Source organism: Chelonoidis abingdonii, chromosome 1 (assembly GCF_003597395.2).
Source record: "Chelonoidis abingdonii isolate Lonesome George chromosome 1, CheloAbing_2.0, whole genome shotgun sequence".
In the NCBI taxonomy this organism is placed as follows: Eukaryota; Metazoa; Chordata; order Testudines; family Testudinidae; genus Chelonoidis; species Chelonoidis abingdonii.
In genome coordinates this window covers 103,711,908-103,727,528 of record NC_133769.1, presented here as the reverse complement: position 1 = coordinate 103,727,528, position 15,621 = coordinate 103,711,908, and the positions used below count along the sequence as shown (strand labels likewise).

Here is a 15,621-nt window from a genome sequence, read left to right as displayed (position 1 = left end):
CACCCCGGCCCCCAGCAGTAAAGAGAACACCTGCCGCTCCCGCTACTCCCACAGTCCCGCTCCGCCCCTAGCACCTCCCCCAGCCCCTCTCCCGGCTCCTCCCCCATCCCACCCCTCTCACTTCCCAACCCCTGGTCCGGCCCCTACTCTGGACCCTGGCTCACCGCTGGGCCCCGCCTACTTATTCCCAGCCCCGCCCTTTCCCTCCCTCTGGCCCCGCCCAAATCGCTCCCTGCCAGTGGCTGAGTTCGCTCCTCCTCCTATTGGGGCGGGGTCTCTGGTCCCTCCCCGGCGCTTAGTGATGACCTCACGTAGGCCTTCTCGCCCTCTTCCTGCCGAGGAGTTGTCAATATGAGGTTACGTCATCAGGAACGCGACAGCTTGTGGGGGGGTGGTAGTAGGCGCGTGTCAGAGTTGTTCGCACGTGCTGTGGCCGGAGCCGGAGCCATGAGCTGCCCGGTGACTTGCGCCGCCTGGGTGCGCAGGGGAGTCGCCAGGGAAACGCCCGACAAGGTGAGAACCCCCGAGCCGGGGAAAGCGCCTCTTCACTCCTCCCCCCCTCCCGCGCGGGGCGCCCCTGTGGCGGGGCCAGGGTCCGTCACCGCGATGCGCGGGGCTGTGCGGACCCGTCCGGGGCTGAGGGGGGCAGCGGGGCCGGCCGGTAGGGGGGAGCGGGAGCGGGGCCTCGATCTCAGCGCGTTTCCTCTTCTAGGTGCGGCTCAGCGCGGAGGAGCTGAAGCGGCTCATCGGGGAGGCGACGGAGACGCTGCGGTGAGTGTCCGCCTCCGAACACGTAGATCCCTCCGTGTGCCCCGGGGCAGGGCCTGCCCTGCCAGGCAGTGGCGGATCAGGGTGCCCGGGATACATTTCTCTGCGCAGCTGCACGGGCCCGCCGCCGTCCACACTGAAACCCCCCTGGCCTGGGGGTGCTTTAACCGCGGGCTGGTTGGGGAAAAGGGATTGGCGCCCAGGGGCTGCCCTAAGTGGTTGGGGCTCGACCCTGCCCGCTGGCAGTGAGGACTCAGGCAAAACGCATTGAGTCCTGACAGCCTTCCAGCACCTGCCAATAAGTCTCCTTGAGCAACAAACACATTGTTCCATAGTTCGTTGGGAAAGAACCCCAGAGTATCTCAGCACAGCAGCAGGATGTACCCCCCCCAGACATACATGGGTGAGATCTGGGTGTCAGTCCCGCAGTTTAACTGTGTAGTATAGGCATGGCCTTGAGCAGGCTGTGTGTTGTGTGAGTTATGACACTGGGAAATGAGAAGATTACTCATCTATACTTGCTCACTGGTAAGGAGTGTTGTCAGCTCTCGCAATAACACAAGTCTCTCAACTTTCATGCTAAAAAGAGTGAGTTTCTAGCCCTGCTGATTGTGGAGCAAAGCTTGAAAATGTGACCCCCTAAAGGCTCAAACAGAAGACAAATACAAGGAATCTCATCTTTTTTATAATGACATGAGTTTTAAACCCATCTCATAATTTTTGGCTGTCTTAATGTTTGGAATTGCCAGTACTGGAGACCTGAAAAACAGTTGATGTTAGATAGATAGACAGACAGATATTCTTTATTTATCTATATAAATTGAGAAATAGCACAAGAATCATTTTACCTAGGTGGAAGATAACAGTGTTTATTTGTTAGAAATTATTTGATCCCCAATCCCACTGGGGCTCTGCAATGGTGCAGTGGTCGGCCAGGACAGATCTGATTGCAGTGTCGGGGCCTGAGTACCCTGAATTCCGTGTGCATTCAGGTGAATATTGTCAGCTGATCTCATAACTCAATAACCTGATCTCAGCTTTCATTTTTTAAAAGTCTACTCTTTTCTTTACAAAGAGAGCTTTCAAAATATTAAGCAATTACTTAATATTTTGGTATGGTAAGTTCTAATGGCTGTCCCTAAAAATCGCAAATGTTATTGCTGAATTTTTGTTTTTTTTAGAAGCTTAACTTTTAATGGTTGCCTTTTTATTTTTTCTTATTGACTTTATAATTCTACTGCTATTACCAGTAGCTTTGCACATATAACTGTAAACTGCATACAGCCTTTTCTTATGGATTTTTTCCCCCATTCCCATTTGAAAAATATGCAATGCAAGGTTTGAGAAGCCCTTTGTTCGTAATTATGCATTTTGTTAAAATTCAGTGTGGAAGCTTAGAGAATCACATCTAACAACTAAAAATGTTACGACCTCTTCATACCATCTTGTACTTTGTAGCATTCATTAGTACTCCAGTCATTTTATTTCTGTACAAAGATCACAAATCAGATTTAAATTTAGAATATTTAATGATCCTGCTACCAATTTTTACTCTTCTTATGGGTTAAATATCTTACGAATGGCAAGTGTTGTTTTATAAAACAAGTGACAAAAATAGCTCTTCAGCAAGCTCTGTCAAAACTGAAAGACCTTTGCATTAGATATAATCCTCTTATAGACACAAGATTGTGTTCTACCCTTGATCTTTGTGCATTGATGTCAGTGGGAGTTCTGAATGCAGGTATAGCAAATATGCCCAGTTGGGAGCAGTCTCTTGTGGAGTTCTCTCCAGTGTTAGCAGTTGGGTGTCCTCCTGCAAAGTGATGAATTAAAAATAAAAATTCAAGAATTGTTACATTGCTCAACCTGCTGCTGTTCAGACTTCTATATTTTATATGTTGGCAGAATCTGAATCATTGCCTCAGGAAAGGAAGCTTTGTGAAAGTTTAGGGTATTTGGGATAGGTTTTTTTTCCTGGAGCGGATGTGATGTGAAGCAGGTAAATCTGCTACAGATACTTAACTAATGAAGCATGTGCTTCTTTTGGAAGGAAGCAAAAAGAATTGTTGGAGCCACTGGAGTCTTTCAAAGAGCGGGTGGGGGTTGTCACATCAGGTAGGAAGACATTTTTAGCAGCTGCATTTTGGGTAGATGAATGAGGGGATGTGATTTTGGTGTTGGGGATATCGGAGAGGTTACTGTAAAGAAAACAGGTGATAATGAGGGCATAAATGATATTTCAGCTTACGGGATATAGAGGGAAGATCAGATCTTCAAATGTGATGGAAGAAAGAGCAAGATTTGGATATAGTCTAGGGTAGAGGTTCTCAGACTGTGGTTCGTGGACCACCAGTGGTCCGCGAGCTCCATTCAGGTGGTCCATGGATAGTTCCCTCTACGGTGCACGCCTGGGTGGCCGCACATGAGAGAATGGAGGGCCACCCACCTAATTAGTGGAGCTGCACAGGCCCTCCTCCCCAGTCTCAGCCCTGTGGCTGCTGTGATGGGGGAGAGAATTCCCTCCTTGCCAGCCCCAGCTCAGGAGCTACCATGGTGGGGGAGAGAGGGAGAGACACACACCCGTTCCCAGCCCCAGCTCGAGGGCTGCTGCGGTAGGGGAGAGAGGGCACATCCATCACATTAAAAAGTTAAGACTGCTGATATTAAAATATGAGTTGTGTGCTTTTATTTCTAGAACAAAAAAAGTTAATTATTATTAAGGTTTTTTTATATAGTGCTTTTATCCAAAGCGCATTACAAAGTAACATAACAAACAGCATTTGGAAAGATCATTAAATGAAAATTGTTGAGGGTCTCAGCAGACCAAGTGGTCTGCGAAAAAAAGAAGTTTGAGCACCACTGGTCTAATGTTGTGTAGAGAAGAAAGAGGAGGAATCAAAGATCAAACACCCCTATGTGTAAGAGGGAGGATGATAGTGGTGTCACAGTGTTGGAAAGGGTAAATGAACAGGGGTTGGGGCACTCAGCTTTAGCCATTTAAAATGGTTGTATTCTGCCAGGAAGGCATTCTAGAGAAAATATCATTGGTGGGCTGAAATGCAGGTCTGGCTCGGAAGAAACAGGGAAGGAGTGGAAAAATAAATTTCAGAGTCATTGGCATAGAAGCAATAGTTGAAATCCTGTGAGCAGGTAAGTTAATATTCCAATGCCTCATTACCAGTCGCACGAGCAATTTAGTGAAAATGTCCCAAACTCTTAACCGACTCACACCGATAACTCAGTGAGTGTTTTTTCCTTATACAGAGAAGAAGCAGATGGTAGTGATGAAGAAGAACATGGACAGGCAGCAGAAGACATCATGGATGTTGCTAGTGGTGAGACAGCTGAGCCTCCTCAAGAAGATGAGGACCAGGAAGAAGACACTGCAAAGCTGAATGATGATGAGCTGGCAGAGTACGGTTTGGATAAATATGATGAAGAGGAGAATACAGGTAATGTCAATGTTTCTCCTGTCAAAACTGCAGTGTAAATGAAGAACCATGTGTTTCTCTTTTAGGTTAGGTTAGGTTAATGCGCTTATCATGAGACTGTCATGTAGCTTTACAGGTTTCCTCAACAAGTGTCTTTAAATTCAAGGTTTGAAAGGCCCACTTGCCCAGATTCAAATACAAGTTCAGAGTAAACTGAATGGGGCTAAGGAATGGAGTAGCTGGAGCTATTGGCCCTTTCCCTGAGGGAAGGGAACAAGGCAGAGAGCTGTGTTGATAAGACTGTAGCTCTCTTAAGATATGTCTACACAGCCCATGGCAGCAAGCCTCCCAACCTGGGTCAACAGACTCAGTCTGGCAAGGCTCATGCTATTGTTTTAAAAATAGCTGTGTAGACAGTGCTTTGAAATGGTGGCTCTGGCTGGAGCTCGGGCTCTGATGCCTAGGGAGCGGGGTGGGTTTCAGAGCCCAAGCCACAACTTCAGACCACTCTCTATACAACTATCTTTAGAGTGCCAGTGTGAACCCCACTGTCCCATGTCTGTTGACCAGGCTGAGAAGCTGGCTGCTGCAGGCTATATAGACATACCTTGATTTGGAACAGCAGCTCCCCTTACCGCAGTTCCAATACAGAGCAGCTGCAGTGTCCTTGAGTGTGTTTCTTCCAACAATGCAAGTTTACTAGGGAATTTCTGTTGTTTAGGTTTGGAACCTGTACTTCTATCTAGTTCATTCTTAAGTTTTTGAAACAATGTGCTGCTCTTGTACTGAAAGGAAGGCTTAATTATAGCTACAGATGCAGGAGTTTCTAGTCTGATAGCTCTATCACAAGCATGGAAAAAAGAGTTGTGTTGTCTCATATATTCAATGGTCACAACTCCATTTATCCAGGGGTGGCCAACCTGAGCCTGAGAAGGAGCCAGAATTTACCAATGTACGTTGCAAAAGAGCCACAGTAATACATCAGCAGACCCCCCACGTCATCTCATCTCACCCCCCTGCTCCCAGGACCTTCCACCTACTGGCAGCCCTGATGATCAGCATCAACTCCTCCCTCCCTGCACCTCTCAATCAGCTGTTTCCTGGCGTGCAGGAGGCTGGGGGAGGGGGGAGTGAGGACATGTCAGGCTCAGGGGAGGGGCTGGAAAGGGATGGAGTGGGGGCAGGGCCTGTGGCAAAGCTGGGGGTTGTGCAGTGAGCACCCCCCGCCCCCCCCAGCACATTGGAAAGTTGTCGCCTGTAGCTCCAGCTCTGGAGTTGGTGCCTGTACAAGGAGCTACATATTATCTTCTGAAGAGCTGCATATGGCTCCAGAACCACAGGTTGGCCACCTCTGATTTATTCCTTTTTAAAAACAAAATCTTTTCTCTCCTTCCTCTGAAAAAAGCCACTGTTGTGCTTTAACTAATAAATGGTATGTTTTGTCCAAATATTTTTGTTGCCTTATTGGCTTGAGAAGGGAAGTGGCTGCCACTAACTGGGCCATCATTTTATTTTTTTTTATATATAAAATACATACAGAAAAAGAAATATTTAAGTGCATGTGTAATATAAATTCTCCTTCTCCCTAATCACTTGCCAAAAGTTCACTATTGTGCAGTTTTTTATTTGATATTTTTGTTTGATATTTAAGGCCCCATAATTGTTGTTAATTGTGATATACTGAAATTCTCATAGATGCTGTGAGCCTTGGAGACACCTTAGCCGGTCTTACGGTGCATGGGAGTAATGAATGTGATCCTTACGTCACCATTAAAGATACTGTAAGTATTAAAAAAAAAAAAAAAAATGTGCTGTCTTTCAAAGTTTAGGCATCTTAAATAGCATAAACTAAATATTACATACAATTTTCAAAAGTGCCTGTGGGCCTAAGGCCATGCCAACACTACAGATTTTGGTTGACACAAATTACATTTTCACAAAGCCCCCCAAATTATGATAATGCTTGTGTGTGTGTATACTTGGCTGCTTGCATCAGCGCTATGCATACTCAACAGGAGTGTTTGTGTCAATGCGACGCGTGGTGCACCTGGCTTTGCAATCCCAACGTGCTGCTGTCCGGCGCAATGCCTTCTGGAAAGTTTTTGCAGTGTGTACAGTAGTGAGATAAAATGACTTCCCCAGAGATCTCTGGAAACTGGGGGTCATGCATACGAGCAATGTAATAACCTGAATGGCCTTATGCCAATATGCAACTTCCTTCATCCATATGTCCTAATTTTTGCATCTTTTTAAAAATTCCACAAACCTGCCTAGCACTATTTGCTGTCTGTCATCTCTGACAGAAGCAGTAAGCCTGCACAGCTCTGCACTGGTCTCATGAACATTGCAAATACAGGATGCATGATTTTCCTGTATTTACAGACCCATAGGAAGAACCACAGTGATGTGGGATATAACTGTTTCTTTGAGGACATATTGTTAAGGACGTAGCAAAAAACAGCTCAGGGTTGTTGATGGTGTTCACAGAGCAGCTGCAGACTCCAGAGCCCCGCTTCTGGGCCTGGGAAACAAGCACTGACTGGTGGGATAACATCATAATGCAGGTTTGGGATGGCGAGCGGTGTCTGCAGAACTTTTAGACATGAAAGGTGACGTTCCTGATCTGCATCCGATGCTCAGCCCAGCCTTCCAGCACGTGGACACCAAAATGAGAACTGCACTGATAGTTGAAAAACAAGTGCTGATCACGCTCTTGAAGCTTGCATTACCAGATTGCTACCAGTCAGTGGGAAATCATTTTGGAATTGGAAAATCCATGGTAGAGGCCATTGTCATGCAAGTGTGTAGGACAATTAATCGTCTGCTTCTATTCAGGACTGTGATTCTTGGCAATATGCAATACATAGTAGATATCTCTGCCGTAATGGAGTTCTTTAATTGCCATGGGGCAATAGGATGCTTCACCAGTATCAGTGTGGGCTGATGACGGAAGGTGCATGAGGCTCATATCTTTAAGAACACAGGACTGTTCAGAAAGCTGCAAGCAGGAATATTCTTTTCCAACAGTGGATTATCATTGGTGATATTGAAATAGTGTAGAGATCCTGAGGGACCCAGCCTACCCTTTTCTTTCTGGCTTATGAGGCCGTACAATGGCTAACTCAACAGCACTGAGGAAAGATTCAGCTAACACCTCAGCAGGTGCAGAATGACAATTGACTGTGCTTGTGGTAGATTGAAGAGGTGCTCTCAGTGGTTACCCACAAGACTGGATCTTAGTGAGAAAATCATCTCAATGATTGTAGCTGCCTGCTGTGTCCTGGATATCTTCCCTAGTATTCTTCTTTCTCCTCTTCATCAGGGTCAGGCATTCCATGGATGTAGAGGGGGCACCCTAGAAGGCTGCAACAGCAGCAGCTGCCAATAAAACAGACAGATGTATCATTGGATTTACAGCCACAATGGAAAGTGCGGGATAAGTTTCAAAACTTCCTTCCCTTATTTTCATAAATCTTTTTAATAAGACATGCTTATTGACACTTCAGCTTTGGAGAGCCTCTGCACAGCACTGCTCTTTAGCCCCAGCCATAGTGTATATGGCCTGCCAGGAGTGAGGATGGGAATGGAGGAGGGCATTAAGATTTTTTTGGTTGCATGAAACAATATTTTGGTCCTTATTTCCATGAGTATAGGTCAGTGGCATTGAAGATTGGCGCTGTTTTCCCCAGGCAGTGGTGATTTTAGCTGATATCTCACTCTTGAAAGTAACAAAGGCACAGAGTACAACTGCAGCTGGCAATCTGAATCTGCCTGGGCTCGTATGCCACGAACTTGAGCTTACCTGGCACCATTGCAGTCAACATCACAGAATGGCATGGGAAAGTGTCCAATCGCAGAGGAAGAAATAAGGGTGCTGCTCTAGAAACCTTCAGAAGTGGATTGCAGAGGGCCTCCATAAAAGTTTCATTGAGATTGTTCAGGAAGATACAAGTGACATCCCTGTAGAGCAGGGGTAGGTAACCTATGGCACACGTGTCAAAGGAGGCACGCGAGCTGATTTTCAGTGGCACTCACACTGCCCGGGTCCTGGCGACCGGTCCAGGGGGCTCTGCATTTTGATTTAATTTTGAATGAAGCTTCTTAAACATTTTAAAAACCTTATTTACTTTACATACAATAATAGTTTAGTTATATATTATACACTTATAGAAAGAGACCTTCTGAAAGCGTTAAAATGTATTACTGGCACACGAAACTTTAAATTAGAGTGAATAAATGAAGACTTGGCACACCACTTCTGAAAGGTTGCCGACCCCTGCTGTAGACAGATAACCTGCTCCACATGCCCTCCCCTCACCAAATCCTACAAGGGAATGAAAAGCTGATAGCAACTCTTCCTCTGTTTTACTACTACCTTTACTTGAAAAGTTTAAACCTATTTCTTGTTAACTTGGGGATGGGACGAGTGTCATCTTTACGTTAAATGCTAAAGGAAAATACATGAATGCACTTAAGCAAGGTTCCTTCCCCTTCATCGGGCTCATCTGTCCTTGGCTGGCATGACTAGCTGGACTCCCCTCCTTCTCCTTCTCCCTGTTCAAAGCAGAGTTCTCTGTCTTGGTCTATACGGTACCGGGGGGGTGCGGTAAGAGGTCTCTGCAAAGTATGGCATGCAGCTTGTAAAAGCTGCCGGGCTATAGCTCAGCACCAGATTGATTGTTGGCCTCCCTGTCCTTGTGGTGTGCCTGCTGCAGTTCCTTCGCTTTCACGTGACACTGCCATTGATCCCTATCACAGCCCTTCACCTAAAACCCTGTGGAATCGTTTCATGGGTGTTCATGTTTCTACCGCTGGTCCATAGCTGTGCTTGCACAGCATCTTCTCACACAGGCCCCAGAGATCCAATACTTCTGTCTATGCCAGACAGGCATGTGTCTAGAGCAGGGGTGGGCAAACTTTTTGGCCCGAGGGTCACATCGGGGTTGTGAAACTGTATGGAGGGCTAGATAGGGAAGGCTGTGCCTTCTCAAACAACCTGGCCTCTGCCCCCTGATTGCCCCTTCAGAATCCCGAACCCATCCAATCCCCCCTGCTCAAGGGCCGGGCAGAATGATCCCGAGGGCCGTAGTTTGCCCACTTCTGGTCTAGAGCATGCAGATGGCTTGGTTAGTTGCAGACAAGGGATACTGCTATGTGTTCTTGGTAAGCTCGGAAATCAGGAAAAGGCATTTTAAAAATGTGGTGTTTTAAGAAGGGAGTTGGCTTCTGGTCTCTGTAGAGTGGAGTTAACAATTGTGACCGGAGCAGTTGTTGTCTGGCATTGTGGGACAGCTGCTGGAGATCTGTTAGGATTGACATAGGTCACACAGCATTTGCACTTGCTCCACGTTGACCTCTGCAGCTCAACGCCATCCAGGGAAGTGGTTCTACTGCGTCACCTTAATGGGTCGCTTACGTCACCTGGGGACAAATTTAAGTGTAGATGCACACACAAATAGGTTGACACAAGATGACTTACATTGACCTAACTTTGTAGTGTAGACCAGGTCTTTAGTTACATTTGAAAATAGGACTTAAATGCCTGAGTCACTTAGGAACTTTTGAAAATTTTACCAGTTGTTGTCAGTGTTCCCTCTAATTTTTCCCACCCATGTGTGGAATGAATTTTGTTATGTGTACCAATATGGAGATGATGTGTCACACATCACCTGCATATTAGTGCAAATAACAAAATTCAGGTGGTGGGGTGGGGCTGAGGGGTTTGGAGTATGGGAGGGAGCTCAGGGCTGGGCCAGAGGGCTAGCAGGGAGGGCTCTGGGGTGGGGCTGTGGATGAATTGCTCAGGGCTGGGCCAGAGGGTTGGGTTGCAGGGTGGTGAGGTCTATGCTGGAGGCGCAGACTCTAGGTTGGGGCTGGGGATGAGAGGTTTGGGGTGCGGTGGGGCTCTCCAGGACTACAGGGGGGAGAGAGGACTTCCTCTGCCTTCCCCAGCTCTCTCTCTCCACAGCAGCACCTGGGCAGGACTAGGCTGGGCTGTAGGAGCATCTCTTTCTGCTGCAGCCCTGAGCACTTGCGTGGAATAGGCAGCTGTGAGGCCACACAGCTCAGCAGGAACTTAGGTTGTTGTGTCTGTGATCAGTTTGATCACTCTTATTGCTGGCCTGTAAATTTATTTTCCTCCGTAGTTTACTAGTTGTAACAGCAAAATTTTGGGAAGTCATTCAGTTTGAAAATATGCACATGACTTTATTTTTTTTAACATAACACTGAAAGGAACATGGCTCATTTAGGGCTTTTCTACATAGGGACATTCAGGAAAGTTAAGTTGAATTAAAGGTATGAAGTAAAAACACATTGAAGGGCATTAAATCCCTTTGTGGATACTCTCATTCAGAAGTAGAGTGGACGTAGTTTTCTGTAGCTGAATCCCAAAAGGATTTAACTAATGTGCTTTCACTTCACACCTTTAATTAATTCAACTTAACTTTCTTTTGAGTATTCTGTGTAGGCATGCCCCCTTAGAAATCACATATCTGGACATTTCTTCGCTGTCATTGTTACAAATAATGGCAAATGTACACTTTAATCCAGTCAAAGTAGTTTCAAAAATTCTGGAAAAGGAGCTAGAGCAGGCTAATAATTTAAAGAGGACTTGTTAAATTAACATAGAAGTTCAGAGTTTGTCAGCCATGTGGGAATGATAACGATGTTTGAGAGAACAGGAACTGAAAAGCTGGTAATGGGGGCGGGGGGGGGTCTGGAAGGATTTTGGGCAGCAGGTTGTATTGTGTTAGGGGTACTTCTCAGGAGAAGGTTTCATTTTCAATACTGACACTCTCTACTGAATCCATCTAGGCCCACATAAACATTCCCTCAGCTCATTGGATTGTCTAGTCTCACTGCTGTGGCACTTCCCCTCTCCCCTTTACCTTGTAGGATGTTCTCAAGGGCTTGGTTACCTGACCTTTTTCAGTTAGTGGTAATGACAGGAGCCAGCAAACAGACCTGTAAACAGGGGAGTTTGAGTGGGAGTTTACAGGGAGAGTTTGGGGGAAGACTAAGAGGCAGGCAGAGGAACAGACTGCTGAAGGGCGTGTGCGGTGTTCCAGCAGTGTCTTGGTGCTTGTTGGGAGTTTTTTCCTGTGGGTGGTGGCATTTTGGTTTGGCTTGTGTTTCCCAGATTTACAGGAGTTAGGTGAGAAGCCTAATACAGACACAGAGGCAGCAGTTATAGTGACCTAAGCAGTGGAAGACGCAATGAGGATGACTGGATGTGGAAGCGGCGGCATGTACATGATCCTGGAGGGGTACCTGATAAAAGTTTCATCTGCATGAAGTGCCGCCTGATAGAGCTGATGGAAAAAAAGATGCAGGTGGAAACTCTGAGTTTAGAAGGGTGTTCGAGCAGATGATGAAGCAAAGACATGAGGAGTCTGAATGGAAAAGCTCAGACTTACACATGAAAGCAGGACCAAAGAACTCTGAGGGGAGACTGCTGGGTGAGGAAAGTGGACAGTGGAAGGATGTGACTAAGGGAACCGGGCAGAGGAAAAGACGGGCTAGTGAAGGAGAAATAGAGCTCAGGAACAGGTTTGCGAAGTTGGAAAATGAAGAAGGGGCATGCCAGGTGGTCGCCGAACGTGAGAGGGCAAAGAAGAAGAGAAGAGCAGCTAGTCCTACAGGAAGAAGGGAAGAGTCAATGGAGATAACACCAAATATAAGCCCCAGGAGGATAGCAAGGGTGAATAGGAATCGAGAGGACTTGCACCCAAAGGGAACAGGGGATAGACCGGAGAATTGCACCGTGACCAGGAAAAGGCAGGTCCATGTGATTGGGGACTCCTTACTGGGAAGAATAGACAGGCCTGTAATCAGAGCTGATCCAGAGAACAGAAGGGTGTGCTTTCTACTGGGTGCTAAGATACGGGATGTGGACCTGAGGCTGAAGAGGATCCTAATGGGAGCGGGAAAGAATCCACTGATTGTCCTCCATGTGGGAACAAATGATACGCCTAGATTCTCGCTGGAACGTTTCAAGGGAGACTATGCCACGCTGGGGAAGACGCTTAAGGAAATCGAGGCTCAGGTGATCTTCAGTGGGATTCTGCCTGTTCCTGGAGAAGGGCAACAAAGGTGTGACAAGATTGATGATCAACAGATGGCTCAGGCAGTGGTGTTATAAAGAGGGCTTTGAGATGTACGGCCACTGGGAGGCATTCATGGACAGAGGACTGTTCTCTCAGACTTCACCTGAGAGGGAGGGAAATAAACTTCTAGGATGGAGGCTGGCACAACTACTTAAGAGAGCTTTAAACTAGGAAGTTGGGGGAGATGGTTGGGAGATGTCCAGGTAATCTCCACGCCAGATTTTAATATTGAGAGGAAAGCAAATGAAGTAAGAAAGGACACAGCTGTGGGTAGGAGAATAGGCATACGGAGGAGGGTAGTGTAGATACCATTCTAATAGGTGATGCTGGTGGTAGAATATCTGGGCCTAATTGGGTAAAGAGTGTGAGCAAAGCCAAACAGCAAGAATTAAGATGTTTGTACACCAATGCGAGGAGCCTAGGTAACAAAATGGAGGAACTAGAGTTACTGGTGCAGGAAGTGAAACTAGACTTTATAGGGATAGCAGAAACATGGTGGAATAGTAGTCATGACTGGAGTACAGGTATTGAAGGGTATGTGTTGTTTAGGAAGGACAGAAATAAAGGCAAAGATGGTGGAGTAGCATTGTATATCAATGAGGTAGACAAGAAATAAGAAGGGATGGAATAGATAAGACAGTCTGGGCAAAATCACATTGGGGAAGAAAGCTACTAGAACCTCCCCTGAGATAATGCTTGGGGTGTGCTACAGACCGCCAGGATCCGATTTGAATATGGATAGAGACCTTTTTAATGTTTTTAGTGAAGAAAATATTAATGGGAATTGTGTGATCATGGGAGACTTTAACTTCTCAGATATAGACTGGAGGACAACTGCTGGTAATAGTAATAGGGCTCAGATTTTCCTAGAAGCAACAGCTAATGGATTTTTTCTCCAAGTAGTTGCTGAACCAACAAGAGAGGATGCCATTTTAGATTTGGTTTTGGTGAGTAGTGAGGACCTCATAGAAGAAATGGTTGTAGGGGACAACCTTGGTTTGAGCGATCATGAGCTAATTCAGTTTAAACTAATAGCTACCCTCTCAGCTTTATACCATCTCTTCAAGACTTATCAAGCTTAGTCTTGAAGCCAGATATGTCTTATTTGCCCCTGAACCTACTCCCTTGGAAGCATGCTGGTTCCAGAACATCTCACTCCTCTGATAGTTTAAGACACCTTTGTCTAATTTCAAGTCTCAAACTTTCTATGGTGAGTTATATCCATTTAAGTGTCTTAGTGAAAGCATTGATTATAAGCTGAGCTTTCAAATAATTCCTCTCCTACCCCTGTTTTATCTTGCTGATATATTTAGAGAGACCAATCAATATCTCCCTGTAGCCTTCTTTGGTTCGGCTAAACAAGCCAAGCTCTGCAGTTCCTTTCATAAGACAGGTTTCATTCATAACTCTGATCATCTAGGAGCCCTTCGTCTGTATTGGTTCCCAGGTTTGTGAAATTCATCCCACTTAAACATGGTTGCAGACCAGAACTGCACACAGTATTCCAGCATGAGGGTCTCACAAATGCCTTGTACTAACACCTCTGTATCTCTACTGGAAATACCTCGCCTGATGCGGTTCCAGACCACTAATTAGCTTTTTCCACGGCCAAATCATTGGCGGCTCATAATCATCCTGTATCAAACCAATACTTCTGAGTCCTTCTCCTCTCTGTTATTCAACTGATGCGTCCTAGCTATAATAACAATAGTTCTTTGTTGTTAATTCCTAAATGCACTAACCTATGTCAATATTTCATCCTTAAATATCTATTACTCAGTTTACATAGATCATCCCATGATCTTCCGTGTAGAATATCCGTTGCCTTCTGTGTTTAGCAATAACCTCCCAGCTTTGTGTCATCATGCAAACTTTGTTAGCACATCCCATTTTTTGTGCCAGGTCAGTACTAAAAGAATTTAAATAAGATCTCGAGTCCCAAATGATCTCTGAGAACCCACTAGTAACATCCCGCTTCCAGCTGAAACAGTTACTCTTTCAGTATAATACCGTTGTAGCTCCCCCTTTAACTCTTCCTTATCTACGCTTCTTCATTTTCATGTTGATCTCATCGCTTTTCCAATCTGACTGAATAATCTCACCCAATAGTGGAAGGACTCCGGTGTTCAAAGTCTACTGAAAATCCCAACGGTATAAATTAGATGCACTGCATTCTCTCTGTCTAAAAAATCTGTTACCCTTTTTTCTTTGAGAAAGAGAGAATCAGGTTGGTTGGCTGAGTGATCATATTAGCTCTTTGCAAAACCAAGTTGTTATTGTTATCCAGGATTTACCACTAGATCCTCAATTCCCTAACTATCTTTCCACTTTGTCAACATTTTTTTTCCAGACTTTGCATATATCGTACGAAGATGGTCAACCAACAAAGCCCTACACAAGTCTTGTGAAGTTGCCCGATCTATTTTTTCCCCCCATTTCTTTAAACTAATGACTAGAAACTAATGTTTGAGTCAATTCGTCAACAGCCTCGGTACAGTTCACAATCCCTGAGTGTACAGATTGCATTAAAACTCTTTTCTAATGTGGCTTGCACATGTGTATGTGCCAAGTTATTTTAATATTCTATGACGAGAAAGATGTAATATTGGCCCCCCGATTAGTCCCATTAAAGCTGTCGAGTTGGCTTCTACCACTACATCGGTGGTTAATATCTACTCCATATCCTCATTCCCCATGTCATCCCTAACCATGTAACCCTCAAGACTCATTCATTAAAGAGGCTAGGTGTGAATATTTGTTTAGAACTATTGGGCATGCCCTAGATTTATCCTTAACCTCCCTACTCCATCCTCTTACTGTTTGACGGATCCCACTTCTCTCTTTCTTGTTTTTCTTCATATTTAATATGGCTATAGAAACCTTTATTTACTATTGGTTTAATTCCCTCAATAACTTACATGGCTTTAACCCTTACGAGTGTTTTCGATGACCCAATAAGGTAGACTTCTTAGATGATACACTCCTCATCTGTCCATCCTACTCATTGGCTTTCTCTGCTTTCTCTCTTAAATCCCTCTCTCTGAATGCTGTGCTCATAACCAAGGCTTGGTTTGTTATTCAACTCCTAGCTATGAATTTTTTATTCCGGCCCGTTCTCTTGGGATGCAGGCTCTGATATTTCTCCAATCTTTGACTTGAAGTAATTCTCAGACCTCTCCACCTTTAGAGGATCCTCAAACTTCTTCAGTCCATCCACTTCCCTCACTACATTTCCTTTATTTTTTAAAATTAGCCATTTGAAATACAAAATCCTAGTCCAGATTCTATTTTTGTTTTCCTGCCCATTTAGTATT

General features: G+C 45.3%; 1 protein-coding gene across 1 annotated transcript in view; it reads left to right on the top strand.

The window, feature by feature from the left end:
• Window positions 1-348: 348 nt before the first annotated feature.
• PWP1 (PWP1 homolog, endonuclein) overlaps window positions 349-15,621 on the top strand; it is a 60,509-nt gene continuing 45,236 nt past the window's right edge. The window contains exons 1-4 of the mRNA XM_032798723.2: window positions 349-513; window positions 713-771; window positions 4,033-4,220; window positions 5,895-5,980. Of these exons, the coding sequence (XP_032654614.1) occupies window positions 352-513; window positions 713-771; window positions 4,033-4,220; window positions 5,895-5,980 (495 nt within the window). The 5' untranslated portion in view covers window positions 349-351. The remainder of the gene's footprint in view (window positions 514-712; window positions 772-4,032; window positions 4,221-5,894; window positions 5,981-15,621) is intronic.